The following is a 25,982-nucleotide window of genomic DNA, read 5'->3' as shown; positions in this document are numbered from 1 at the left end:
CCTTGATGGACTTAGCCATATTGGTCACCTTCTTCTTAAGCTTATCAAACCTCTTCCCATGCCACTTGCTCCACTTTTGTAGGAGAGTTAACCTCTTGCTAGTCTCTCTCACTCCTCTACTATCCCTTGGGTTGGGCTCATAGTCTTCAAAGTAAAATTGCTCCTCCCCATCAGCCATTTGCACATCTCCAGCTTCATCAACTCTAGGTTGAACTATCCTATCAAACAAGAACTCATAAGCTGGCCAAAAATCAATGTTTGCTTCTTCTTGAATGGTGGTGAGCTCTTGGTTAGGTAAGATCAACTGTTTTTTCCCAACTGTTGGAAGCTCAAAGTTGAAGATGTGATTTCCTTGATGCATTTCCTTGGCCAATATGAGAGTGGAAGTGAGGTAGCTTGAGTCAATCCATCTTGGCAAAACCTTCTCTCCTCTAAGTGGGACCTGGCAGCTTGTAGTATTGGAGTGATGATGCCTCCAATGGCTAAGGCTCCTCTTGACCCTTTGTTTTGTAGCTTGCCTACCCAACTTCTCAAATATATCATGTGGTCAATGAGCACTATTGCAAGGTCAATCTCCACAGTGGTCCCAAGAATGATGGTTCCATTTCTTGCCTCAAGGATGATTCCATTGAGAGCCATGTCAATTACCTTGAGCTCACCCTTATTGAGATTTCCAGTCTCCTTCCTAGCAAAGAATGTATTTGCTAAGGCCTTGTAGAAGTACCTTAGGACTGGGATTCTTATCTTTGAACTCTTGGTCTTGGAGGATGAATAGGTGATGTTGTCTCCAATGGTTTCTCAAATGGCATAGAGCTCCTCTCTTGGTATCATCAAGCTCCTATTACTACCAACTTCAAAACCAAACACATTTGCTATCTTCTTCAAAGAAAGCTCATAGTTCTTCCCCTTGATTGTGAAAGCAATATGACCAGCTCCAAACTCATCATCCTTCCTTGCATATGTGTGCAGCTTGACTGTGGCTAGAAACTCACAACTTTCTTCTTTATACCCCTCCATGCAAAGCCCCATGAACTTGGTTAGGCTGCTCTTCTCAAAAAGGTACTCCACATCTTTATCAATGGCTAGCTTCTCCATGGTCTCCTTGTGTGGATACCTAGTTCCCAGGAACTCCATTCTCATGAAGGCTTCATAAAGTTGCCTCTTTGTCAATCCACAAGATTCTGCTTCTCCATCATCCTCTCCCTCTTGTTCTTCACCTTCTTCTTCACTCTCACTCTCAACCTCCTCTTGTTCAATCTCAACTGCTGGTCTCTTCCCTTTGGCCTTGTTTCTCCTCATGAAATCACTAAGAGTTGACTCCCTTTCTTCTTCACTTTCAGTTTTCTCAGGATCTTCCTCAACTGACTGATTTCTTGAACGCGGCAGCTGGCTCGATCGACCACTCGGACCACCACTCGATCGAGTGCATGCTCGAGTGGGGCGTCGAGTGGTTCTTCCAGCTTCTCCTCTTGATTGTAGGCGATCTTCAAAACGTTCCATGGAGCTTGCAACCGCTTGTTGAGACTTCCTTGTAATCCTTGAAGACATTTTCGAATAGAACTGAAGGGAATAGACTCAAAGCTTAAGTTTAATAGGTTAGTGACCCAAAAACTCAAAAGAGCTAAGCTTGAGCAAAAGATGAACTTTGAGAGAGATTTTAAAACTTGATTTTAGTTGTTTTGAGCAAGTGAGAGAGTGTGAGGGACATAGGATCGTGTAAGGCTTTATTTAAAGAAGCTAAGGGGGCAAGGAGACAAGGGTGGAGCTTCCATACCATTCAAATTTGAAATGAGAATCTTTGACCTGCTTTTTGCTGCCACTCGACCCCACACTCGACCAGCACGTGGTCGAGCTCCTTGACCAAAGTTTGAAATTTCAAAAATTTTCTTCTTGTTCTTCCCTCCACTCGATCATTCTAGAGAAATGAGAATCGAGTGGGCCTTAGTTCTTTGCCAACTCGGTCGAGTACCTCTCGTGGGCTGGTCGAGTGGGCTTGCGAATCTCCTTCCCCAAGTCCAAATCTCTCCATACCCATCTACACTTTCATTGAAAGGCCTGTCCAACACAAACATAAAACAAAACACATCAAAACTACTAAGAAAATAAAGCATATTTACAAAGGATACCTTAGAGACTTCCTCCCTAGTGAGCTTGTTTAGAGTCACTAAGCTTGACTTTGGCTGCCTTCTTAGGCTTTGTTTAGATACCAAGGAGGTGATGAAATCCTCCCTGGCACTTCTTGATCATTGTGAGTCTGATCCTTGATCACCTCACCCTTAACACACAAACCATATTTCTTCTTGATTTTGAGCCTTGGTCTTGCTTTCCTCAAAGACCTCTTGTTTAGCTTGACTTGGAGATCTTTAACCATACCAGTCAACTCTTGAACTGACCTCTTAAGCTTTTCCACAGAATCTTCTTGAAGAGGGAGATTGTCCTTTGGAGCTGCCACTTCACTTAAACCTTCATGACCACCTTTGTCCTTGATAGTAAAAGGTTGATCATCAATGGTAGGAAGGTTGGTTGGGTTATAGATGTTAAACTTCATAGCTATATCCTCAGAAATGTTCAAGGTCACAAGAACTTTCTTAGCATCAATAACAGCTCCAACTGTGGCTAAGAATGGCCTCCCAAGGATGATAGGATCTTCAGGTTCCTTGTCCATCTCCAATACCACAAAATCTGTATGAATCCTTGCTCTTCCTATCTTGACTGGAATATTCTCCAATTTGCCAACCACATCTCTGTTTGAACCATCAGCTAGGCATATATGAAGGTTGGTGGACTTGAAGTCAGTGTGCCCAAGCTTTTGTGCTATAGAATAGGGCATCACACTGATAGATGCTCCCAAGTCACATAAGCACTGGTTGTAGTGAAGATAGCTAAGTGTGCAAGGCATATAGAATGGACATGGATCCTTAAGCTTAATTGGGATGATTACTCCTCCAAGGTCTTCAAGATCTTTCTCATCTTGAGCTTGAGCCTTCTTCTTTGATAAATCAAGCAAAAAATCCTTATAGAGAGGATATGGATCATACTGTTCCAAGGCAGGTCCTCTCTCTTCTTCTTGGTAAGCAATGGTGATCTCTTGTATGGCCATCACTTCTTCTTGTTTCTCAATCACAACCACTTCCTTCAAAGCCTTCTCTTCCTTTTGTTGCAAAGCCAACATTTGTTTTTTCTCAATGATTTCTCTTAATTCCTTAAGCTTCTGTGCCTTGAAACGTCCTGGGAATGGTAGAGGTGGTTTGTAAGCAGGAGGGATGTACTTAGCAGGCTTGACCGCTTCTGACTCTTCAGCTCGATCAGCCACTCGAACACTCACTCGGTCGAGTGCATGCTCGAGCACCTGGTCGAGTGCAATACCGGAGTCAGTCTGCTTTGCACAAACTTTACTCTGAGCTTCAAGAAATGACCAATCCTCCCCAACCTGAACTTCATTGTCCCCAGTGACTTCCTCCTCAAAGAGATGAATGGCTTTGGCAGTAAACTCCCTTGGGTTTTGAACTGCTTTTCCAGGGAGTTGGGTGGGTTTTGGAGCTGAAGTGGATGCTACATTGCTCTCCATATACTTCACTCTTGAGTTAAGTCCCTCAAACTTCATATTCAGATCATTATATTGTGATGTTAACCTTTGATTCAGCTCAGCAAACTGTTTGGCTTCCTTAATTTTCCCATTGGTTTGCCCAATCAACAACTGTTGAATCATTGCTCTTAGGTCTTGTTCCTGGCCTTGGTTAGTCTGAAACCCTGGTGGGGAACACAATTGGGGCTGGAACACTTGTTGCTGCTGCTTTGGTGCATAGTTGTGCTGTTGTTGAGGCTGAGGAGGTGGATAGACTTGGTCTTGAGGGTTGGCTACATTGGTGCTCCTATAAGAGAGGTTGTTCTGCTTGAATCCTCCACCTTGGTTGTAGCCTTTGTATCCTCCTCCTTGGTTCTGCATATAACACAACTCAGCAAACTCCCTATCTCCTTGGACTGGAGCTTCTTCTTCACCAATGAAGTGAATGGTTTTTGACTGGCTTAGGAGAATCTTGTCAAGCTTCTCATTGACCATCTTTAAATCCTGCTTGTATTTGTCCTCCTGATCAGTGGAGGGGATCCTCATGGTTCTATCATAATCTTCATTATAATTACCATCTGACTGAGCAAGGTTCTCAACCAATTCCCATCCTTCTTCCACATTCTTGTTGAGGAAGTTGCCATTTGAAGCTGTATCAAGAAGCATTCTTATCTTGGGAAGCACTCCTCTATACAAAGTGCTTAGAAGAGACTCATTGCTGAAGCCATGGTGAGGACACTGAGTTTGGAATCCTTTAAACCTCTCCCAAGCTTCACAAAAGCTCTCATTATTCCTTTGAGCAAACCCAGAAATTTCATTCCTCAATCTAGCAGTCCTTGCATTGGAGAAGAACTTTGCCAGAAAAGCTTTCTTGCATGCATCCCATGTGGTTATAGCTCCAGTTGAAAGAGTCTTCTCCCATAGATGAGCTTTGTCTCCAAGGGAAAATGGGAATAGCCTTAACTTGAAGCCATCTTCACTTACTCCATTGATTTTTGTGAGTCCACATATTCTGTCAAACTCATCAAGGTGATCTAGAGGATTCTCCATTGGCAACCCATGAAATTTGTTGGCTTGTATCATGGAGATTAATCCACTCTTGATTTCATAATTATTATTGGCCACAGCAGGATGCACCATACCAGCTTTTTGGTTGTGTGTGTTAGGTGCATCCCCAGCACCAATGTGTCTAGGTCTATGATCATGGTGATCTTGCTGCTCCATGACTACTTGTTCGTCCTGTTGTTGAACTACTCTTCTTTGCTTATGTCTCAAACCCTTTTGTAGCTTGTGGATGTTGTCAATAGACCTTTGAAGACTGTCTTTCCCTTTTGACCTTGTGTGCATCAACAAACTCGACTACAGACTCGAACAGGTACACGGTCGAGCGCAGGCTCGAGTGGTTGGTCGAGTCGACTGGGAAGTAATGGCTATTTGGATCCGGCTTCTGACTCGATCAAGTGCTGCTCGATCATGGCTCGGTCGAGTGGTGGTCGAGTGGGTACCTGAAATTCAAGACAGCCAAGCAAAGGAAGATTCGAGTTCAGTAACTTCACAAGTGTTTAAACGAACTTAATCTTAGACTAATAATGATCCTAAATGTCACAAAACAAACTCAAATGGGCAACGACGCCAAATTGGAACTGACTATTTTTATGAATGGTGGTGAATGATGTATGGAATGATGACTTATGAATGAATGGATGTCAGGGTGTTTCAATTCCCTTTATGCAATTGTAGTATAAGAGGTGTCAATCCAATCTGAGTGTTTGTGAACAATCAAGATGTGCATATGAGTCTAAGTCAAGCCAGATGTAAAGGTTGTTTGTCACTAACAATCCTATGATGAAATGGAAAGTGCGGAAAGTAAAACTACAAGAACTAGGAGGTAAATGCAAATGGAACAGAGTGATTATGACAAACAGAAATAGAAACCATGGAAATGCAAGTATTGAACTAATGCAAGGTAAGTAATGATCAGGATACTAAATGAATGCAACAGAAATGCAACTAGGGTGAGACAGGACAAACACAAATCATAAACACAAGTTCTGGGTTGTAACTCGAGCAAGCACTCGATCGAGTGCTGATCGAGTGCAGGGTCGAGCTGGACAAATACGCAAAACAGAGCAACACAAGAAAAACAGAGCAATACCAAAACGAATCAAACAACAGGATTTAAGCTAAGAAATCAATAAACAAGGAAGGTCTTGAGGAGGGATTCATGGGCTGGACTATGATTGAGGTCATCTAACTTGGTCAACAAATCTCAAACAACTTGAGCTAATCTCTAGACATATATTTCTAAGACATGTTTAATCCACTCTCATGGCAAGAAACAATCAAACTCATGCATCTCTAGACTTGTTCTCACAAAGTAAAGAATCTACACAAGCAGGCATTAAGCAATATGTCAAAAATCAAACAAGACTTCTAATCTCTTAGCAAGCCTAATGATAGTCTCTAGATCTAGCCGTATCTATGCTCCTTAGACATTGGTGTGATGCTAAGAGGCTTGAAATCAGATCCTACCCTCTCAGATATAGGATCAGCATTAAGAACATCTAGCCAAGAAGAGATCTACAACAATCAAGCTTGACCAAATCAAACAAACCACAAACACAGCCCAGCCGAACCCATCCTCAAGATCCTAAGCAACTACTCACAAGAACACATGATGAACATCAAAGTCATAAACCCAGAAAATGATGAAACTTGCATGATTAGATAGATAAAGCAAAGATCTACAACATTGAAGAAGGAATCAAACACGAATTCTTAATATCTTGAAAGTTATGGAACCAACAAAATCCAAGAATTCTTTGTTTTTCTCCTTTTAAAAGAAGTACAAGATCTAAAAAAAATAAAAGTGCAAAAGGAATAATTCTAAAAAAGGTAAAAACTAGGTTTTAGACTCTCTAAAAAGCTGGACTCTTTTGGTGGCTGCAGGTACAAGCCCTTATATAGAAAATGTAGTGGAAGCCCTAAAAACGCTAGAAGACAAAATAGCCAGGCGGCTCGACCAACTCGACCCGGTGCTCGGTCGAGTTGGCTACTCTTGTGCTCCTCCCACTCGGTCGAGTCCCTCTCAGCACACGGTCGAGTGTCTGGTCGAGTGGGCAGTCAAGTTGGACTCCGGACCTTGGTTCTTCAGCCTTAGCTCTCTTGCTTTCTCCTCATGATTGCTTCACTTCTCCTCAGTATTGCTTCCATGCTCCTTAAGCTCCAAAATCACCTGTTTATGCATGAAAAGATGCAAATGCAATGCAACTAAACTCTAATGCAAGAACAGTCCTAAAGCTATGCAATAATGGTCAAAATGGATAGCAAAAGATGCAAAAGATGCGAATATATTAAGGGAAAACAGGGTAAAATATATGAACATCAAGCATGGTGAATCGATGGTATTGGTGTTGCTTTTTGTTAATCATCTGCTAATTTAAGAATCGCTAGTCTCGACATATATAACATGTGGTTGGATGATTTTTTAAAGTTCAGCCTGTTACAGTATAAATGACTGTTCTTAGCGTGTTTTGAGTTTGCTATAGTATCTAAGGTTGTCTTGTTTTCTACAATGTATTTTCCTTGATATGATTTATGATGAATGGTAATGTAACTTTGTTGTGAACTTTTGTATACAGTCATTGAAGGACACCGACGGAAATCCAGTTAGCGACTCTCATGTAAAATTGTTTCAGAAATATCATGTGTTTGTTCTTTCCGAGATTTAATCTAATTCACCAAGTGGTTTGGTTCACTATTTATCTTGGTCTGCAATCTTTGGATGCGGTGTTCCAATGGTGTAGCTTATATAGAATAGTGATTGAGAAGATGGTTCAAACAACACTAGACATATGGAGGCAATACAAATCCAAATAGTTAAAGCTTCTTCCTTTATTCCATTCTTTTCTCTGTTTCTTGACGAGGTTCAATAAGAAAGTAAGAAAAGAACCTGAAGAAGGAAGATAGGAACCAGACATTACCTTGGCTATGATTCTTGTCTGGGTTAAAGGTTCCAATGTGAAGCCTTTAATATCCTCATTACAAGAAATAGAGACCAAAGCATCTAATACTCTAACTCTAAGAATCAATTTATGAATCGATGAACTAAGCTAACAGATCGAGTTCTTATATACAGTCTAACAATCAATCAATCAATGAACTAAACCAACAGATGCAGATTCTTCAACAATCAATCGATGAACTCCAAATTTTATACCAAACAACAAGATAAAATAGACTAACCTTTGAATGAGTCTTAGACGTCTCGGAAAGCGGAGAGCCCGAAGATGAAGAGAAGAAATTTAGAGAATCCAGGTTGAGAGATTGTGAATTACAGAATTTACATAGGAAAACAAAAATCTCCCGCAGATATAGGTAATGGAGAAGAACTGATCAACAAACGATTCTTAACAATCTCAATTTCGATTCTTAATGGGGGGGGAATACGTAGATACATACATAGTTTTGGATATATATATGGGTAATAATTGGGTATCGGGTATTACCTGATCCGAAACGATACCCAAAAGTATATACATTCAAGATCCAACTAAGATATTGTACTAGATAAAGACCCGCCCGATGTGCGGGTTTAAAGTTTTGTAACTAAAATAAAATTTAATAAAAATATATTAAAATATATTATATATTATTTATAAAATTTGTTTTTGCTATATTACACTGATTTATATCCATATATAAATATTTTATGTATGTTACCTTCAAAAGATTATTTTTTACACCTAGGTATATTGTATGTTACAAATTTATTATTTACCACCGGTTAAAAAATGTCTATATGAACAAATTAAGCCAACTATTATATGTCTCTTCACTTTCACCTTTGTATAGTTTCTTTAATCACTAAAATTGTTGGTTCAAAAAATATTTTGAATAAAAAATTAATTACATCACAATAGTGTATGACTAACCATAGAGAGAAACTCGATTCTGCCTTCCTCCCTTATGGAGAGAACCTTGCGTCCAACCTCCTCCACAATGGAGAGAACCTTCGTTCCGCCTTCCTCCCTTGGGGGAGATAACCTTTGTAACGCCCGCAAACCAAAACTGTGCGTTTTGGGGGAGGATGTCGATCGACACCAAGGGTGGGTGTCGATCGACACCACTAATTTCTGGTTCGACCAGATCGAGTTTTTGATCGTTTTGGTCCAGTTTGGTTTAAGGAAAACCATTGAACCGAGGTTTAAAAGGGGGAAAACGACATAGGTTTGTATTTTTGTTGTCTTACGCCGCTTGAGAGTGAGAGGAAGAGGAGAAGACAGTTCCTAAAGGTTCTTGAGAGAGTTTGTGAGATTTCAAGGTGTTTTTGGTGAGATCTTGCGGTGGGAGTGAAGATCCAGGGCCATGAACGTCTTAGAAGGTTGCTAGGAGTGTAGGATTCATTGCTGTTGGTCCAAATCTTCCTACACTGAGTTGAGTGCATGACCATGGATAATCTAAGCCTTTGATTTCCTTGTTCTTGCTTGTGTGTTGTTGTTTGTGAGTTTTCTTGCTGGGGAATGGTTGCTACAGGTTTCTAAGGATGTTTCCGGCTTGGGTTTTGAGTATTGGACGAGTTGGTGGAGTTTGGGAGCGAGATTCGACTCTCGACTTCGCAGCGGAATGTAGTTGCAGGTGGAGTGTCAATCGACACCAAGTGGTGTCGGTCGACACCAAGTGGTGTCGGTCGACACCAGCAAAATGGCATCGATCGACACTGTGGGGTAGTGTCGGTCGACACCAATGCTAGTGTCGGTCGACACTTGGCTGGTGTCGGTCGACACCTCCCTTCCAGCGAGACGATGTTTGTTTTCCTAGTTTGTATGTTTTGTTTGTTGTTTGTTTGGAACATTGGAATCACTGTTGCTTGTGTGTATAGCCCAGTAGATGGGAGGATTGCCTCACTGAGTGTTTATAAAATACTCATGCATTGCAATTTGTGTTTGTGATGTAGGTAAAGGCAAAGTGTGATCGTGGAATCAAGGCAATGAATAGGAGGATGTTCTATGGACTCGATTGGATGTTGTCTAGCATTGCTAGGTTGCTAGAGTTGAGTCTTTAGAACTTGCTAGGTTGCTGGTTCCTTGTTTCCTGTTGTTTGATATTGGAGTATTGCTATATTTGATTATTGGCTATTAGTTATTGGATTATTGTTTGGATATTGGTATCTGTTATTTTCTCTGTTGGTTGTGCTTGTGGTTAGGTGACTAGTGGGTATGGGACCACTAATTGTAGTTTATTATTATTATTTATTATTAAAAAAAAAAAACGGGTCAGGTCGTTTCAGTTTGGTATCAAAGCCCTTACGGTTCTAGGTTTGGGTTCACTAGGCTTTGTGCTGTAGATGTTTGGGAATTTCATGCTTTGCTTGATTATGTAAGTTAGTCAATTGTGTGTGGCATAGAGTCCTAGAACATCTTCTTCGAGCCTACTATGTGATTCTACGGTGAGTTTATGTTTCTGTGATATGTATAATTATGTGCTTAGCCTTCTGTTCATGGTAGTGCAGATGGTTAGAGGTGGTGCTGTTGCTGGTCGTGGTCGTGGACGCGGACGTGGTCGGGGTAGGGGCAGAGTCCCAGTGGTTAGTGAGACCGAGGACCAGAGTGTGACAGCAGAGGGTGTTGGCGAGTCGCAGGGTGTCCAGGGTGATTCCGTGAGGGTGGCCGGAGGGGGCGGTGTTGATGCTCCAGTAGCCGGTGATGTTAGGGCCCCAGGTGCGGGTGTCCCAGTGGTTGGAGTCCCGGGTGTCGACCTTGCGGGTTTGCTAGCACAGTTGTTAGAGCGGTTGCCGCCAGTGGCACCAGCTCAGACTCAAGTAGTGCCACCAGTGGTGGCAGAGGAGCGGCAGCCAGTGGCTGCGGATGTGGGGGTCCATTCTCGTTACATCAGTATGCTGACAGAGATGGGCCGTATTCGTACCGAGCAGTTTTCGGGAGGTACTGATCCTACCGCTGCGGAGGCGAGGAGGACGAGTGTGGAACGTAACTTCCATGCTCTGAGATGTCCTGAGGAGTTTTGGGTGGACATTAGGGTCCACCATTTGACTGGTGATGCTCAGTTGTGGTGGAGTTCTGTGGCAGGCAGGAGAGTGCAGAGGGAGATGTCTTGGGCTAACTTCGTCTTGGAGTTCAACCGCAAGCATTTCCCTAGAGAGGCACCTGATAGGTTGGAGGTGCAGTTCCGTCAGCTAGCTCAGGGAACTCAGTCAGTGCGGGAGCTTGATTTGGAGTTCAGTCGACTTCTGAGGTATGGGGGTCAGGATATGAAGTCCGAGGAGGCTCAGATCAGGAGGTTTTTGAGGGCCCTACGTGACGATTTGAGGGTTCACTGTAGAGGGCGGAGTTATGCTATGCGTGCAGAGCTGGTTGAGACTGCAACAGGGATTGAGGAGGATATCGGGGCATAGTCAGTGGCGGCTAGCCCAGCAGTCCAGCCTAGCAAGCCTCAGCATCAGGGAAGTTCTAGCAGGGGCGGCAAGCTTGCACAGGGAACCAAGAGGAGATGGGAGGCTACGTAGAAGTCGGGTGGTCCGAGTTGCTTCGGGTGTGGAGGCAAGGATCACAAGGTTGCTAGCTGTCCTAAGAGGAGTGCTCCGTCGGCAGCAGATTGTGTGTGCTATCATTGCAGGGAGCCAGGGCACATCAAGCCCTATTGTCCCAAGTTGCAGCCGGTAGTAGTGTCAGCGTTGCAGCAGGTGCAGCAGGGAGGACAGCAGGTGGCACGGATTGAGCAAGCACCACGGGTTTACACGACTGTAGAGACTGGTGGAACCAGTGCCAAGGCGATCACATGTATAATTTCTGGTACCTAATCTTTGTGAATTCTTAGTAAGTTCAGATTTTATGTTGTCCTGTGATAAAGTGTTAGGTTCTCAACACATGAGGTTTGTGTAGGGACCTTGTTGGTGGGAGGGTTTAAGTCCCATGTTATGTTTGATTCTGGAGCTTCGGATAGCTTCATTATTCCGGAGTGTGCAGAGAGCACGGGAATCAGAGGGGATTCCGGGGAGCGTACATGAGTTGTCAGAGTTGCGGGAGGCAAGTTCCTGAGGTTTATTGGACAAGCCAGAGGAATTGATATTCAGATCGTAGGGGAGTCGTGGCCTGCGGATTTGCTTAAGAGCCCAATGGAGCTGTATGACGTTATCTTGGGGATGGACTGGTTGCATCAGCATATGGTTTATCTGGATTGTCAGCGGGGTAGAGTAGAGTTTGAGCTCTCAGGGGGGAAGTTGGTTTATCAGGGGATTAGACCGACTTTGGGGAGTCTCGTGATCTCGACCATTCAGGCTGGGAAGATGATCGAGAAGGGCCGTGAGGCTTATTTGGTTACTATATCTATGCCAGAGTCAGTGGGGAAGTGTAATGACCCTCACCAAGGGGTAAATTTTAAAATAAAAACCTCTGGCCAAAGGACCTGGAAAGGACATGAAAAGAAGGCAAGGAAGGAAGGTCGAAAAATTACTGAAGAAGTGTCCGAGAAATTCTGGACGGACCGAGAGATGGCCGATGATACCATGTACCATGTACCATGTACCATACCAGACGTACGTGGAACGACCGGACGTACCAGGCAAACACCGAGCGAACAAGGACTGTGTCCTGGACGGGAAGCGAGAGTGGGAAGGAACCCACTAAGGAGGGTGAATTAAATATTAAAAAGTGGAGTTAGTGGAGTCTCCACTAAGTGATTATTTAATCACAAAATTAACTAAGTGGAATTTTCCACTAAGAGTTAATTTAATCTCATGGAAGTAAGTGGGAGACAAGAGAAGATTCTCTTGGACAAGTGTTGTGCTCACTTAACAAGTGTACACACATGCAAATTGGTGGCTTAGAAGATGGACACTCTTCAAGCATGCATTGGGACAAGTTCTCGCATACACCCTCTATATAAAGACCTCCATCCTCTCTCTTTTCGCCAAAAATTCTTAAGGGAGAAGAAGAGAAAGAGAGAAAGGAGAGGAAGAGAGAAAGAAGAGAGAAAAAGAGAGAGGTGTTGCCGCCAGGGAGAAAGAGTGAAAGAGAAAAGAAGCAAGTCAAGACTATCGACCATTGCAAGGTGTTGAATCGAGTAGGAAATCGATTTCAACAAAGAAAGGGTTTCAAGTGTGCCGTGAAGGAGCTTCATCAAGAAAGTCCGACCACTCCTTACAAAAGATCGCCGGTTTTCTGTGAGTTCAGACACTAATTGCACCGGCTAAATGGGGATTAAAGACATCCATCTAGTGAACGGTTTGCATGAGCATTTAGTTGCATTTTTACTTGAATTTCTTTTGTGATTTTCTTGTTTAAATGCATGTGCTGTGAGGTTATACCAGTTACTAGTTCGAAATGTTCTAGTAACAAAGGTGATAACTAGTTGTGATACTTGTAAAATTATGGGATTAATAACCATAGGAACTCAAATATCAATCTTGCTGAAGTCTTAATGCGTTTTAGTCCACAACAAAGTCCGGCTAGCGTAGTAAGACTGGGGTATTGCTGTCCTTCCTATTCCGTACCACATGCAGCCGCGACATGCAACCCATGTTCGTGTGTGTAGGGTTGGTTACGAATAGCTCGGAGGTTACTGGGCTCACTACCCTGGCCGAGGCTGTCTACACGACGGTGTGACTCTAAATGAAGTCCGGTTGAATGCCTCTGTGGTTGCAACACGGTTGTTTAAAGGGGTGTTAAGGAAAGGAAGCATACCGGGCCCATAAATTAAAACTTGTTTAAAACTCTTTGTTTTTATTCAAGTTCGTGGTGTGGCATGTTGTTGTATGTTGTTGCATGTTGATGCATGTTGTTGTGATTGCTTGCTAGATTAATTTGCTTAGCTCATTATCTTCCGCATGCTATCTCTGATTGTTTGTTGATTGACTGTTTGCTTGCATGTCGTCTGTTATTGGGGTTTGGGATTGGGGCTAATCTCTTTGCAGGAACCCTAAGCTCACTAAGTAATCTTAGATTACTTATGATAATAATTTGTGTTGCAGGTAACCGTAGAGGGAACTAGAGGGCGTGGTGAACGATAGGAACCCGGAGTAATTTTATTTTGTGTCTATTGTAAAATTCAAGTATGTTTCTTTTCGAATCAAACTTTGGCACTAGGCCTTATCTAAAGCTCTACCATCTTTTGGTATCTATTTTGTAATAAATCTTTTTATTTATCAAAGTATTCAGGTTTCTTTTAAACGGGCGAGTGGTACTGATATAGACTTTGTCCGAGTCGGCTCAACGCACGGTGTGTGACAAGGGTTCCACAGCCTTAAGGATGTGCCGTGTTGTCGGGAACCTCACCGATAGACTGGCCAAAGGGTCCTGATCCGTTCTTGCACCCGGCCGGATCGTTGGTGAAAGTTTCCAAAGTAGCGTCCCGGTGCCATCCGCGGTCCACCCGGCCATACGGCGGTTCGGGGCGTTACAACGGTGGTATCAGAGCATGGTCGCAGTATTACTTGTGTTTTCAAATGTTTTAACGAGTCAAAATGGTCGCAGTAGACACTTAGGATAATCCGGTTCGTTCATCACTTAGGGTTAGATGGGATTAAGTAAACCTTATTGATCATGGATGCATATGTCTGGTCAAGGATCCGAAAGGTCTAGATCGATGTACTTTTCGCCGGACACAGGGAGGGGTTCAAGTCCACAGTTTGGTCCGGAGGAATGGGGTCCGCATTTTGGGGATGAAAAAGGGGAGGAATCGTTTCCAAGCATATTCGAACCAAATATGTATATGTCTGAATGGGATGTACCCGTCGCGACGCCGAGGTACACACCATCGAGTTCTACTCGGTACAATATGCCTGAGAATATGTACCAGCCGGCACCAGGATTTTCACCAATTGGTCAGTTCGCTGCCAATCCGAACCAGAATGTGCCAAGGGGAGACCAAGTTCGTGGAGGAGGCCCGAATGAGCCGAGTGTACCAGAGACTCAGCAAACAGTTAAGATGATTCAAGATCTTTTGAATCACATGATCAAACAGCAGCAACAGAACCAAGGAAATCGATCAGGAGAAACTCCATCAGACCACTTTCTAAGATTGGTGGTGATGATGAGGAATGTAGGACTTCACAAGTTCAAAGGAGATCAGAACACGATCCTAGCAGATGCATGGATAAGAGAATTGGAGACTAACTTTGAAATGTCAAGATGTCCAGAGGAATTTAGAAGACCAATCACAGTCAACTTCTTAGAAGAGGATGCTCGTGCATGGTGGGATAGCGTAATTCCTCGCTATCGATACCAGTCTATATCATGGGGGATATTCAGGAGAGAGTTTGAGCAGGGCATTGAAACGGAACAAGGTGATATGAGTGTTCGAGCCTATGGAAAATTTTTCACTAGACTTCGGAGATATTTGTATCAAGGTAATGACGATGAGATAGCTATGGCCCGAAGATTCTTTAACGGACTCAGGCCATATATAAAGGGAAGGTTGCACGCTGTGACATATAGAAGCATTGCAGAAGTGGAAGAGAGAGCGGTGAGTGTTGAGGAGGGCATTGAAACGGAAAAAGAGATTATGGCCCAAGAGAAAAAGAAGGAACGAGTGCAGCAAAATAAGGTTGTGAACTTTCGAAAGGTGAATCAAGTAGCGGGAAGAAATTGGGGTGCAGGTCGTGGTAAAGTCAGTATGACTATTAACCAAGGAGGACGTACCGTGAGCAACATGGATCCTAGGGGATGCTATGTGTGTGGTCAACTTGGGCATTTTGCTCGAGCTTGTCCAACCGTTGTGGAAGCGAAGAATACTAGTCTGTCGTTTGTCACATGTTTCTACTGTGGCGAGATGGGACACTATGCGACCTCATGTCCATCGAAGCCAACCAAACTGAACGCCCAAACTGTGAATCGTGCCCAGCCAGTGCAGCAAGTGAAGGAACCCCCAGCGAAGAAGCAAGCAATCCCAGAAAATGGTTTTGCTTTAGGAGTAGAGCCACCCAAACCTCCAAAGCCTACGAAAAGCCCTAAAACAGGTTTGATTGGGGTCTAACTCTTTTGTGATTGATTGTGAGTTTGTGTGATTGTGTGTTTAGCTTTTGCATTGCATTTTTATATTTGCCTTGCATTTAGGAACATTACTTGTTGGTGGTAACCCCACACATGTATTGTTCGATTCGGGAGCGTCCAATAGTTTTGTGACTCCCGAAGTGGCCGAAAAGTTCAGAGATTTGTGTGAAGAGGAAGAACTGAACATCAATGTCTACACTGCTGGTAATCAACCGCCTCTGAAGACAAGAAGATTGTTCAAGGAAGTGTCAATAGTCTTGCAAGATACAAACCTCTCGGTGAATCCTCTAGTGATGCCGTTGGAGAGGTTTGATGCTATTTTTGGAATGGATTGGTGATGTTCATATATTTTACCTTGTTTTCCCTTAGTTTATTCACAACTTTTGCATCTTTTGCTATCCATTTAGGCCATTATTGTGTAACTTTAGGACTAATCATGCATTAGAGTGTAGTTGCATTGCATTTGCATCTTTTCATGCATAAACAGGTGATTTTGGAGCTTAAGGAGCATGGAAGCAATGCTGAGGAGAAGTGAAGCTGTCCTGAGGAGAAAACAACAGAGTTAAGGCTGTAGAATCAAGGTCCGGAGTCCAACTCGAGCGCACCACTCGACCACCACTCGACCGTGTGCTGAGGAGGACTCGACCGAGTGGAGAATGCACGAGAGAAGCCAGCTCGACCAGCCACTCGACCGAGCACTGGTCGAGTTGACCGAGCCGTTGACCACTTTGACTTTTTGTATTTTTAGGGCTTCCACCTCACCTCCTATATAAGGCCCTTGTACTTGCAGCCACAAAAGAGTCCAGCTTTTTAGAGAGTCTAAAACCTAGTTTTTACCTTTTTTAGATATTATTCCTTTTGCACTTTTATTTTATTTTTAGATGTTGTACTTGTTTGAGAGAGAAAGACTAGATTCTTATATTTTGTTTGTTTCATAACTTTCAAAGTATTAAGATTTCGAGTTTTATTCCTTCATCAATATTGTAGATCTCTGTTTCATCTCTCTAATGATGCAAGTTTCATTATTTTCTGGGTTTTTGACATATTTCACCATGTGTTCTTGTGAGTAGTTTGTTTAGGACCTTGAGGATGGGTTAGGCTGGGTTGATCTTGTGGTTTGTTTGATTTGGTCAAGCTTGACTGTTGTAGATCTCTTCTAGGCTAGATGATCTTAATGCTAATCCTATATCTGAGAGGGTAGGGTTTGATTTCAAGCATCTTAGCATCACACCAATGTCTAAGGAGCATAGATAAGGCTAGATCTAGAGCTTACCATTAGGCTTGCTAAGAGATTAGGAGTCTTGTTTGGTTTGAGATGTATTGCTTAATGCCTGCTTGTGTAGATTCTTTTCTTTGTGAGAACAAGTCTAGAATTGCATAGGTTTGATTGTTTCTTGCCATGAGAGTGGATTAAAGATGTATTAGAATAGTATGTCTAGAGATCAGCTCAATGTTTGCTTGAGATTTGTTGACCAAGTTAGATAACCACAATGATTAGCTCAGCCCATGAATCCCTCCTCAAGGCCTTCTTTGTTTATTGAAATCCTAGTTTAAATATCATTGCTTGTTTGTTGTTTGATTGGTTTTAGTTTTGCTCTGTTTTTCTTGTGTTGCTCTGTTTTCACGTTTAAGTCTAGCTCGACCACCCACTCGACCTACACTCGGTCGAGTGCTGCTCGAGTTCATCCCCAGAACTTGTGTTTTTTGATTTGTGATTGTCTTGTTTCATTCCTGTTTCATTTCCATTGCATTCACGTAGTTTCCTGTTCATTACTTGTCTTGCATTAGTCCATTAGCTTAGTTTCTATCTTTGTTCTAGTTTCATTATAGCTTCAAGTTGTTTGTTCTGTTTGCATTTAGTATCCTGTTCTAGTTGTTTTTACTTTCTGCATTTCATATCTCATTTTAGGATTGTTAGTGACAAACAATCTTTACAATTGGCTTGACTTAGACTCATATGCACATCTTAATTGTTCACAATCACTCAGATAGGATTGACACCTCTTATACTGCAACTGCATAAGGGGAATTGAAACACCCTGACTTCTATTCATTCCATACATCATCATTCCATACATCATTCATTCATACACCACAAAGAAAGTCAGTTTCAATTTGGCGCCGTTGCCCATTTGAGTGTGTTTTTGTGACAATTATTATCAAAAGAAGTCTAAGATTAAGTTCGTTTATCCACTTGTCCACTACTGATCTCGTTTCTTCTACTGCTTGTCTGTGATTGAGTTTCAGGTACCAGCTCGACCACCAACTCGACCACCACTCGACCGAGCTGTGATCGAGCACTTGAGCGAGCCAGAAGCCGGATCCAAATAGCCATTACTTCCCAGTCGACTCGACCACCCACTCGAGCCTGCGCTCGACCGAGTACCTGTTCGAGTCAGTAATGATGTACAACAACAGTATGTTCAATTACATACCCATGCAACATCAACCAGTATACCAGGCTGAATTGTATCCCTCTCCATGGTTCCAGACCTCACAAGCTCAAGAACCTGACTTAAGAGCTATGATGCAACAACTGTTGCTTGGGCAAGCCACTAAGCAGATTGAGGAAGCAAGGCAGTTTGCTGAGCTGCACCAAACGTTGAATTCTTATTCTACTGGAGTGAATAACCAGTTGGAGAGACTGAGCTCTACAATCACGAACATGGAGAGTTGCATGACTTCTACTTCCTCTCCTACACCAAACCAACTTCAACACCCAAGGGAATGCACTGCCAAGGCCATTCATCTCAATGAGGCAGAAGTCACTGCGGACAGTGAAGTTCAAGCTGGGGAGGATTGGTCATTTCTTGAAGCTCAGAGTGAAGTTTGTGCAAAGCAGACTGAATCCGGTAGTGCACTCGACCATGTGCTCGAGCCAGCACTCGACCGAGTGCCTGATCGAGTGGTCGATCGAGCTGAGGACACAGAAACTGTTAAGCCCGCTAAGTACATTCCTCCTGCTTACAAACCGCCTCTACCATTCCCAGGACGTTTCAAGGCACAGAAGCTGAAGGAACTAAGGGAAATCATTGAGAGAAAGGAAATGATGGCTTTGCAACAAGAGAAAGTATTGGCCATTCAACAAGAGGTTGTCATTGAGGAGAAGGAGGAAGATAGAGGACCTCCTTTGGAAAAATATGCTCACCATCCTGCACTCAAGGACATGCTTCTTGAATTATCCAAGCAGAAGGCTCAAGACCAAGACATGAAGGATTTGAAAGAGATTGGGAAAGCTATTGTACCAACAAAACTTGAAGATCCAGGTCCATTCAATCTACCTTGCTCCATCAGCTACCTTCACTTCAACAAATGCTTGTGTGATCTTGGAGCATCTGTTAGTGTCATGCCCTACTCTATAGCAGAAAAGCTTGGACACACTGAATTCAAGCCAAGCAATCTCTACATAAGTCTAGCTGATGGTTCACACAAAGATGTAGTTGGTAAATTGGAGAGCCTCCTAGTCAAGATAGGCAAGGCAAGAATTCCCACTGATTTCATCATAATAAAGATGGATAAAGAGGTAGAGGATCCAATCTTGCTTGGGAGACCATTCCTTGCCACAGCAGGAGCAATCATTGATGTTAAGGAGGGGCTGATAAGGTTGAACATATCTGAAGGTTTGACTATGGACTTTGATATTACAAATCCATCTAACCTACCAACCATTGGAGGTCAACCATTTAAGATTGAAGATAAGGCTGATTTTGGGGTTTTGAGAGAAGAAGAGACTTCAACAGCTAAGGTCACATCTCATGAGGAATCAGTTCAAGATCTTCAAGTTCAGCTCAACAAGAGGTCTTTGAAGAAGGCAAGACCAAGACTCAAACTTAAGAAGAAACAAAGTTCAAGTGTTAAGGAAGTAGTGATCAAGAAGGAACACCAAGGTTACCAAGTCGAACCAGGGGGGATTTCATCACCTCCTTGGTATCTAAACAAAGCCTAAGAAGGCAATCAAAAGTCAAGCTTAGTGACTCTAAACAAGCTCACTAGGGAGGAAGTCCCTAAGGTATCCATGTACATATTGTTTAAGGTTTTTGGTATTTTGATTTTAGTTTTGGTATTTTCATGATCAGGGAAGCAAGGGAGGCCAGATAGAAGAAGAAAAGGAGACTCGCGGTCCAGCTCGACCCCCCCACTCGAGCACGTACCCGACCGAGTCACGGTCGATCGCCATCGTCGAGCTGCCCCAATCTCCACCTCCAAGTCACCAGCAAGACCCCAACTACTCCTATGACAGCATGCAGATGGATGTGGACAACTACTTCCACAATCCCTAAGGTACCACTATCACCTTCCCTTGTAGATATCATTGCATTTGACATTGTGTTTTGTTTTTTGTTTTTCATCTTGAATCCTCAATCAAATTTCTTTCACACAGGGACTGTGTGATTTAAGTTTGGGGGAGGGTTTGAGATAGCATTTGACATTGTATTTTGTGATTCTTATTTCAAATTTTTAGCATAATCATGTTAATACTTTCATAGCATCTAAGGCATAGAAAAACCCTAAAAATTTGAAAATTTTTGCAAAAATCTTTATAAAAAAAAGAGTGTTCATGTAGTTGCACTGCACATTAGGATCTTGTTTAGCATGTTTCATGTAGGATTGTATAGTACTTGCATTAGGGATCTATGATGAGTATTCCCTTATTAGCTTGTTTATTCACTAGACTAGGATCAATACCCAAGTTAATAGTACTTTGATGCTAGTTGAGTGGTTAGAATAAGATTGAACCAGGCCTTGAATTCCTACATTGCATTTGCTCTAAATTGAAGCATGTTGAGATTTGAAACCATTTCCTATTTACAAGAACCTAATATTGACTTTCAATTATCAATGTGTGCAATGCTTTAAACTCATGGATACCACATACATATTTGGATCATCTTTTTCCTTTTTACCACTCTTGTTGATCCAAGTAGCTGATTTCCTCATTAAGAATCAGTTCCCCTACCCCTAAACCAAACCTTCTTTCAAGCCATGTTTATTCTTGTGTGTGTGAGGCCTATTTTTGGGATTGAGCTTGGTAGAAAGTGTTAGGTTTGAACTGACAAGAGTAAAGCCTTGTGTAGTTCTAGTTTGCATTTTTCAAACTAGATAGGACTAGGTGGTTCACTTGTTGGGTTTGGGACTTGGCTATTATGAAAAGAAAAGAGGAAAAAGAGAAAGAAAAGGTTAGGGTCTTTAGGAGGGGAATGTGTTTAAGAAAATTTAAAGTCTAGTGAAAGAATGGGAAGAATAAGGTTGTTTAAAGATGGTTCTAGTTAAAGAAAAGAAAGAAAGGAAAGAGAAGTCTAGCAAAATGCTTTTATGTCTTAAGAATAAGAAGAAAAGAGAACCATAGCAAATAAGTAAGAATCCCCCATTCCACTAGAAAGATCAAATAAGAAACCTCTCCTAAGACTTTAAAACCAAAAGAGAAAAGGGTGAAAAAGAAGAAAAGAAGTTAAAGGGTAGCACTAGGACCAATTGGGTTTAGATTGATAGGATAAACACTTTGGGTACCTTTGGGTAGACAAGGTTTTGTTCTTGTATGTGTCTAAGTGTTCTTACCTTTAGCATTCTTCTAAAGCTTAATTCATTTTTTATGAGAGAACCTTGATATTGATAAACCCTACTCTAAAAAGAGACCATCATTGTCTCTAAACCTTTTACTGCCAAGCCAAATGAGTTTAAGCATTGCATAGAATTGATTCATGTTCTTGATTAATGAATGTTAAAGGAAATGGTTGATTTGAATGCATGTGGATGTCTAAGGCTCAAATCAGTGAAGGTTGTGATATGCTTGTCTAAAGTCTTTAAGTATAGCTCATTCAACTTGCATCATAGTACTAGTAACTTGGACATTGATTCTAGATAGTCTATTTGCAAGCTTTAGGAGCTGAGATCCCACTTTCAAACCTCACCTACCTTCTTTTGTCTTTGATTATTTGCTTGAGGGCAAGCAAAGACTAAGTTTGGGGGTGTTGATGTTCATATATTTTACCTTGTTTTCCCTTAGTTTATTCACAACTTTTGCATCTTTTGCTATCCATTTAGGCCATTATTGTGTAGCTTTAGGACTAATCATGCATTAGAGTGTAGTTGCATTGCATTTGCATCTTTTCATGCATAAACAGGTGATTTTGGAGCTTAAGGAGCATGGAAGCAATGCTGAGGAGAAGTGAAGCTGTCCTGAGGAGAAAACAAGAGAGTTAAGGCTGTAGAATCAAGGTCCGGAGTCCAACTCGACCGCACCACTCGACCACCACTCGACCGTGTGCTGAGGAGGACTCGACCGAGTGGAGAATGCACGAGAGAAGCCAGCTCGACCAGCCACTCGACCGAGCACTGGTCGAGTTGACCGAGCCGTTGACCACTTTGACTTTTTGTATTTTTAGGGCTTCCACCTCACCTCCTATATAAGGCCCTTGTACTTGCAGCCACAAAAGAGTCCAGCTTTTTAGAGAGTCTAAAACCTAGTTTTTACCTTTTTTAGATATTATTCCTTTTGCACTTTTGTTTTATTTTTAGATCTTGTACTTGTTTGAGAGAGAAAGACTAGATTCTTATATTTTGTTTGTTTCATAACTTTCAAAGTATTAAGATTTCGAGTTTTATTCCTTCATCAATATTGTAGATCTCTGTTTCATCTCTCTAATGATGCAAGTTTCATTATTTTCTGGATTTTTGACATATTTCACCATGTGTTCTTGTGAGTAGTTTGTTTAGGACCTTGAGGATGGGTTAGGCTGGGTTGATCTTGTGGTTTGTTTGATTTGGTCAAGCTTGACTGTTGTAGATCTCTTCTAGGCTAGATGATCTTAATGCTGATCCTATATCTGAGAGGGTAGGGTTTGATTTCAAGCATCTTAGCATCACACCAATGTCTAAGGAGCATAGATAAGGCTAGATCTAGAGCTTACCATTAGGCTTGCTAAGAGATTAGGAGTCTTGTTTGGTTTGAGATGTATTGCTTAATGCCTGCTTGTGTAGATTATTGTCTTTGTGAGAACAAGTCTAGAATTGCATAGGTTTGATTGTTTCTTGCCATGAGAGTGGATTAAACATGTATTAGAATAGTATGTCTAGAGATCAGCTCAATGTTTGCTTGAGATTTGTTGACCAAGTTAGATAACCACAATGATTAGCTAAGCCCATGAATCCCTCCTCAAGGCCTTCTTTGTTTATTGAAATACTAGTTTAAATATCATTGCTTGTTTGTTGTTTGATTGGTTTTAGTTTTGCTCTGTTTTTCTTGTGTTGCTCTGTTTTCACGTTTAAGTCTAGCTCGACCACCCACTCGACCACCCACTCGACCTACACTCGGTCGAGTGCTGCTCGAGTTCATCCCCAGAACTTGTGTTTTTTGATTTGTGATTGTCTTGTTTCATTCCTGTTTCATTTCCATTGCATTCACATAGTTTCCTGTTCATTACTTGTCTTGCATTAGTCCATTAGCATAGTTTCTATCTTTGTTCTAGTTTCATTAAGCTTCAAGTTTTTTGTTCTGTTTGCATTTAGTATCCTGTTCTAGTTGTTTTTACTTTCTGCATTTCATATCTCATTTTAGGATTGTTAGTGACAAACAATCTTTACAATTGGCTTGACTTAGACTCATATGCACATCTTAATTGTTCACAATCACTCAGATAGGATTGACACCTCTTATACTGCAACTGCATAAGGGGAATTGAAACACCCTGACTTCTATTCATTCCATACATCATCATTCCATACATCATTCATTCATACACCACAAAGAAAGTCAGTTTCAATTGGTTGTCGGAACACCAAGCCCATATAGACTGCAGCAGAAGCAGAGTTGTATTTGAAAATGGAGGAAGGACACCTCTAGTTTTCAACGGAATTAGCCCAAGTAAGACGACATACTTCGCATCGGCAGTAAGGATTGGAAGATCGTGCGATGAAGAGAATGTTTACCTAGTCACTCGTACCGCCATGGGAGGAGATGACAAGGGAGACATGGGAGTGGAGGACATCATAGTAGTCGGGGACTATGAAGATGTATTCAGGCCATTAGAAGGATTGCCTCCACCAAGGAACCATCCTTTTACCATAAATCTTGAGCCCGGAGCTGCCCCGATTGCTAAAGCACCGTATCGCATGGCACCAGCCGAGTTGGCTGAACTCAAAACTCAGTTAGAGGATTTGTTGGAGAAGGGTTTTATTCGACCGAGTTCATCGCCATGGGGAGCCCCAGTGCTTTTTGTCAAGGAAAAGGACGAAAGTATGCGTTTGTGTATTGATTACCGAGGAATCAATAACATAACCATCAAGGATAAGTATCCGTTACCACGGATTGATGAGCTGTTAGATCAACACAGAGGAGCAAGTTGGTTTTCGAAGATTGATTTAGCCTCCGACTATCATCAAATCTCGATTGCAGAACAAGATGTGATGAAGACGACATTTCAGACAAGATAAGTCCAGTACGAGTTCGTGGTAATGCCGTTTGGACTTACCAATGCACCGGCAGCATTCATGCGTCTAATGAATAAGGTTTTCCATGATTATTTGGATCGATTCGTGATAATATTCATCGATGACATCCTTATATATTCACGGAGTGTAGAGGAGCATGAGGAGCATTTGGAGAAGGTATTGGAAATACTAAGGGAGAAAAAGTTGTTCGCTAAGTTAAACAAGTGCAAATTCTGGCAAAGGGAAATCAGATTCTTAGGACACCGAGTTTCAGAGCAAGGCGTATCCGCCGACCTAGAAAAGATTGCTGCAATTCAGGATTGGCAGAAGCCGACAACAGTGTCAGAGGTCAAAAGTTTCTTAGGCCTGGCCGGCTATTACCGGAAGTTTGTAAAGGGATTTTCATCCATTGTGAAACCTTTGACGCGACTCACTGATAAGGGAGTACCTTTTATTTGGAGTGAAGAGGTGGAAGAAGCTTTTAGGAAGCTAAAAGGAGCATTGACAACGACACCAATTTTAGCTCTTTCTGAGCCAAATCAGTCGTATGCTGTGTACACAGATGCATCAAGAGTTGGCGTTGAATGCGTTCTAATGCAATGAGATAGAGTAAATTGCGTATGCCTCCAACAGTTAAGGAAGCATGAGGAAAACTACTCCACTCATGACCTAGAAATGGCAGCCGTGGTGTTTGCGTTAAGGATATGGAGATCATATTTGTATGGAGAAGCTGTTCAGGTATTTACTGATCATCAAAGTCTTAAATACTTGTTCACGCAACCAGATCTTAATTTGCGCCAGAGAAGGTGAATGGAATTCATTGCCGATTATGACTTGAAGATCCAGTACCACCCAGGCAAAGCGAATGTAGTGGCAAATGCACTAAGCCAAAGGAAAGCACAAGTTGATGCCGAGAAAGACGTGGAGTCTCTAGCAGATGAATTGAAGAAGGTAAGGCTTCTAGACTTAGAAGGAGAATCTAGTGAGCCATTGGGTTTACAAGCTGTAACTCAAGCGAGCCTACTACATCAAATTCGCAAAGAGCAACCCAAGGATGAGAACCTGAAGAAAATTATCGAGGAATTGAAGAGTTTAGACGGACCAAATGCTAGTGGTTACCACTTAGCAGATGATGGCACCTTACTCCTTAATGGGAGAATAACTGTACCTGACTGGGGTGGACTAAGAGAGGAGATATTGAGAGCAGCCCACAGTTCAGTGTTAAGTATACATCTTGGAAGTGCGTAGGTATTATCATTGGCCTGGATTGAAGAGAGCAGTAGCAAAATGGGTAAGCCAATGTGATTCATGTCAAAGAATCAAGGTAGAGCATCAAGTGCCAGCAGGATTGCTTCGCAACTTGCCCATACCAACATGGAAATGGGTCTCTATCTCGATGGATTTTATTACCGGTCTACCAACCAGGAAGGGACGAATCAATGACGCTGTATGGGTAGTGGTTGATCGTTTAACCAAGGTAGCCCACTTGGTTTCAGGGAAGAGCACGGATCAAGCGCCAATTTTGGCAGAGAAGTATATAGACGAGATTTTGAAGTTGCATGGAGTGCCAGCAAACATTGTCTCCGACCGAGATCCAAAATTCACATCGATATTTCGGCAAGATTTGCAGAGGGCGTTGGGAACAGATGTTCACATGAGCACCTCATTCCACCCAGAGAGTGATGGACAGACGGAAAGGACTATCCGAACCATATAGGACATGATCCGACTATGCGCATTGAAATGGTCTACAGATTGGGAAGGGAATTTGCCATTGGTTGAGTTTGCATATAACAATAGTTATAACTCAAGTATCGACATGTTACCGTTTGAAGCGATGTACGGAAGGCCTTGTCGAACACCTTTGTGTTGGACCGAAGTTGGGGAAAGGACAAGTTTCAATCAAAAGTTCATTGACGAGACGACAGAGAAGGTCAAGTTTATTCAAGAGTGCAAGGCGGGAAGTGGAATTTGAAGTCGGGGAT

At 42.2% G+C, this 25,982-nt stretch overlaps 2 protein-coding genes and 1 non-coding gene across 3 annotated transcripts; all 3 read left to right on the top strand.

The window, feature by feature from the left end:
• The first annotated feature begins 4,286 nt into the window (after window positions 1-4,286).
• Window positions 4,287-4,393, top strand: LOC147934345 (small nucleolar RNA R71). Its single transcript, XR_015573328.1, has one exon. It is a non-coding gene; the product is annotated as a small nucleolar RNA R71 (small nucleolar RNA).
• A 9,738-nt stretch (window positions 4,394-14,131) lies between these two features.
• LOC147934344 (uncharacterized) lies at window positions 14,132-24,000 on the top strand. The gene is made up of 3 exons (XM_087472602.1): window positions 14,132-15,536; window positions 15,634-15,877; window positions 23,367-24,000. The coding sequence occupies exons 1-3, from the start codon at window positions 14,132-14,134 to the stop codon at window positions 23,998-24,000; spliced, it is 2,283 nt and encodes a 760-aa protein (XP_087328728.1).
• A 672-nt stretch (window positions 24,001-24,672) lies between these two features.
• Window positions 24,673-25,245, top strand: LOC147934343 (uncharacterized). The gene is made up of 2 exons (XM_087472599.1): window positions 24,673-24,735; window positions 24,838-25,245. The coding sequence occupies exons 1-2, from the start codon at window positions 24,673-24,675 to the stop codon at window positions 25,243-25,245; spliced, it is 471 nt and encodes a 156-aa protein (XP_087328725.1).
• Window positions 25,246-25,982: the final 737 nt, after the last annotated feature.

The sequence above is a fragment of the Camelina sativa genome, chromosome 11 (genome assembly GCF_030686135.1).
Source record: "Camelina sativa cultivar CO46 ecotype springtype chromosome 11, ASM3068613v1".
Lineage (NCBI taxonomy): Eukaryota > Viridiplantae > Streptophyta > Magnoliopsida > Brassicales > Brassicaceae > Camelina > Camelina sativa.
This window is presented reverse-complemented; position numbering and strand designations above follow the sequence as displayed.